The sequence below is a fragment of the Crocuta crocuta genome, unplaced genomic scaffold (assembly GCF_008692635.1).
Source record: "Crocuta crocuta isolate KB4526 unplaced genomic scaffold, BGI_CrCroc_1.0 scaffold1013, whole genome shotgun sequence".
In the NCBI taxonomy this organism is placed as follows: Eukaryota; Metazoa; Chordata; class Mammalia; order Carnivora; family Hyaenidae; genus Crocuta; species Crocuta crocuta.
The window spans coordinates 671,464-673,326 of NW_027531297.1; the positions used below are offsets into that span (position 1 = coordinate 671,464).

Consider the following 1,863-nt stretch of genomic DNA (forward strand, 5'->3'; position numbering starts at 1 on the left):
GCTGCAGGACGGTGACCAGGACGAGGAGGAGCGCCAGCCCCGCCAGGGGGCCCCCCACGGCGGCCAGCACCGCGCTCCCTGCCAGGGACAGCCCGAAGGCGGCCAGCGGCAGCAGCAGAAAGCTGAGCAGCAAGTAGGCGATGGCCACCCAGCGGTATCTGGCGGTCACGTCCCCGAAGCGCTTGGCCAGCGGGATGGGCAGCCGCAGGACTGGCACCACGTACCACAGCAGGATGCCAGCCAGGTTGAAAAAGAAGTGGATGAGGGCAACCTAGAGGTCCAGAAGGCGGGCAGGTTGAGAGCCTGGGCCTGGCACCCAGGTCCCCCCGGCCCCCCGGGACACCCGCTCTCCATCTCCCCGCCCCCCGCCCCCAGCCCAGAGGGCGCTAAGTCCAGAGCCGGTTGGAGGTCCGCTTGTTGCCACCCAGGGCAGCAGATCCGGCCAGGTGTGGGTGCCTCCTCTCCCCCACGCGCTAGGGGGCCCAGCCTGCATCCCAGGCTGCCGACCGCGCCACCGATGACCACATGGATCTTGCCCTCCCCTGGGCTGGTTAGCTTGTCCACACCTCGTGCCTGGGACCCCCTCCTTCCCCCTGAGTGGGCTTGAGAGCCCTGGGCTCCGCCTTGCTCCTGTGGGGAGGCGGTGCAGGGCCACACGTGCAGGGAACATAGTCCCCTCCAGGGGCTGCTGGGCTTGAGTCGGTGTCAAAGGTGCAGTCCGGAGGACTTCCTGAAGGGGGTGGGCCAGGGCCCTGCACTGAGAGAGTCTGAGTGGACAGAGCAGAGGTAAAAATGCAGGTGGATGGCGGGGAGGGCTGGGGCCCATCTGCTGGTGGGCAGAAGATCTGGGCTTTTCAGGAGCTGCGCCTGCCTGGGCACCGAGGCAGAGCCAGGGGTGGACGGAAACTTGAGCCAGGGCAGTGGGCCAAAGCAGGGGTGACTTAGAGATGGACTCGGCAGCACTGAATGTGACTGGGTGTGGGGCACAGAGCTAGGGGACTAGAGGGAGGCATCCCGGAGGCAGAATTGTGGCCTCGGGCAAGGAGAGCTTGGCACACCCGGCGCCGGTGAGGTGGGTGGGGCTTTGGCGGGAAGAGGGCATGATGTCCGGAAGGGACCTGTGGGGTTTCGGTGGTTCTGCATCCCAGAGGAGGTGCAATAGAAGGGCTTGAGGCCCCCCCAGGCCAGGGTGTCTTGAAGGAGCACAGCCAGCAGCACAGAGGTGGGAGTGGAGCACGGACATGCCCTGAGGAACCCCTGGGTAGGGGCTGCCAGAAATAAAGAGAAGGCGCCCGAGACCACGTGATCCTTGAAACGACGGGGTCCAGGGGAGCGAGACTGGGGTTGGGGCCCCAAGAGATGCCCACAGGAGCCCTGGGGTTCGACGAGCTGGGGCTGTGGGTCCCAGCAGTGCTTGGGCCGAGGCCAGGAGGGCGCTGAGCCCAAGGGGGCACCCCAGGCCCGGGTTGGGAGGGCCGGGGAAGGGGCAGGGGTGGTACCTGGAGGGCACTAAGCAGCATGTCCGCAGGACTGGCCAGGGCGGCCAGGAGGGCTGTGGTGGTCGTGCCGATGTTGGAGCCCAGGAAGAGGGGATAGGCGCGCTCGAGGCTGATCACCCCGACCCCTGGGGGAAGCGGGGGGGGGGGTGGTCACCGCTGGGGCCTGAGCCCTTGCGCCTACGCCCCAGGGCCCCACGCCTGCCCCCGGCACTCACCCATGAGCGGCACGATGGCCGCTGTGAAGACACTGCTGCTCTGGAGCACGAAGGTCAGGCCGGCGCCCACCAGGATGGCCAGGTAGCCGCTGAGCCAGCTGAATGGGAAGGGGAAGTCTGCAGGGTGGGGGGAACCAGGGCCCCCCCCC

The 1,863-nt window shown here is 68.0% G+C and overlaps 1 protein-coding gene across 1 annotated transcript in view; it reads right to left on the reverse strand.

Annotated features, from left to right (window-relative positions):
* Positions 1-1,863, reverse strand: part of SLC34A3 (solute carrier family 34 member 3) — a 4,510-nt gene that overhangs the window by 444 nt on the left and 2,203 nt on the right. The window contains exons 9-11 of the mRNA XM_077771536.1: positions 1,715-1,831; positions 1,500-1,624; positions 2-271 (exon numbers count right to left, since the gene is read on the reverse strand). Coding sequence (XP_077627662.1) covers positions 2-271; positions 1,500-1,624; positions 1,715-1,831 — 512 coding nt within the window. The remainder of the gene's footprint in view (position 1; positions 272-1,499; positions 1,625-1,714; positions 1,832-1,863) is intronic.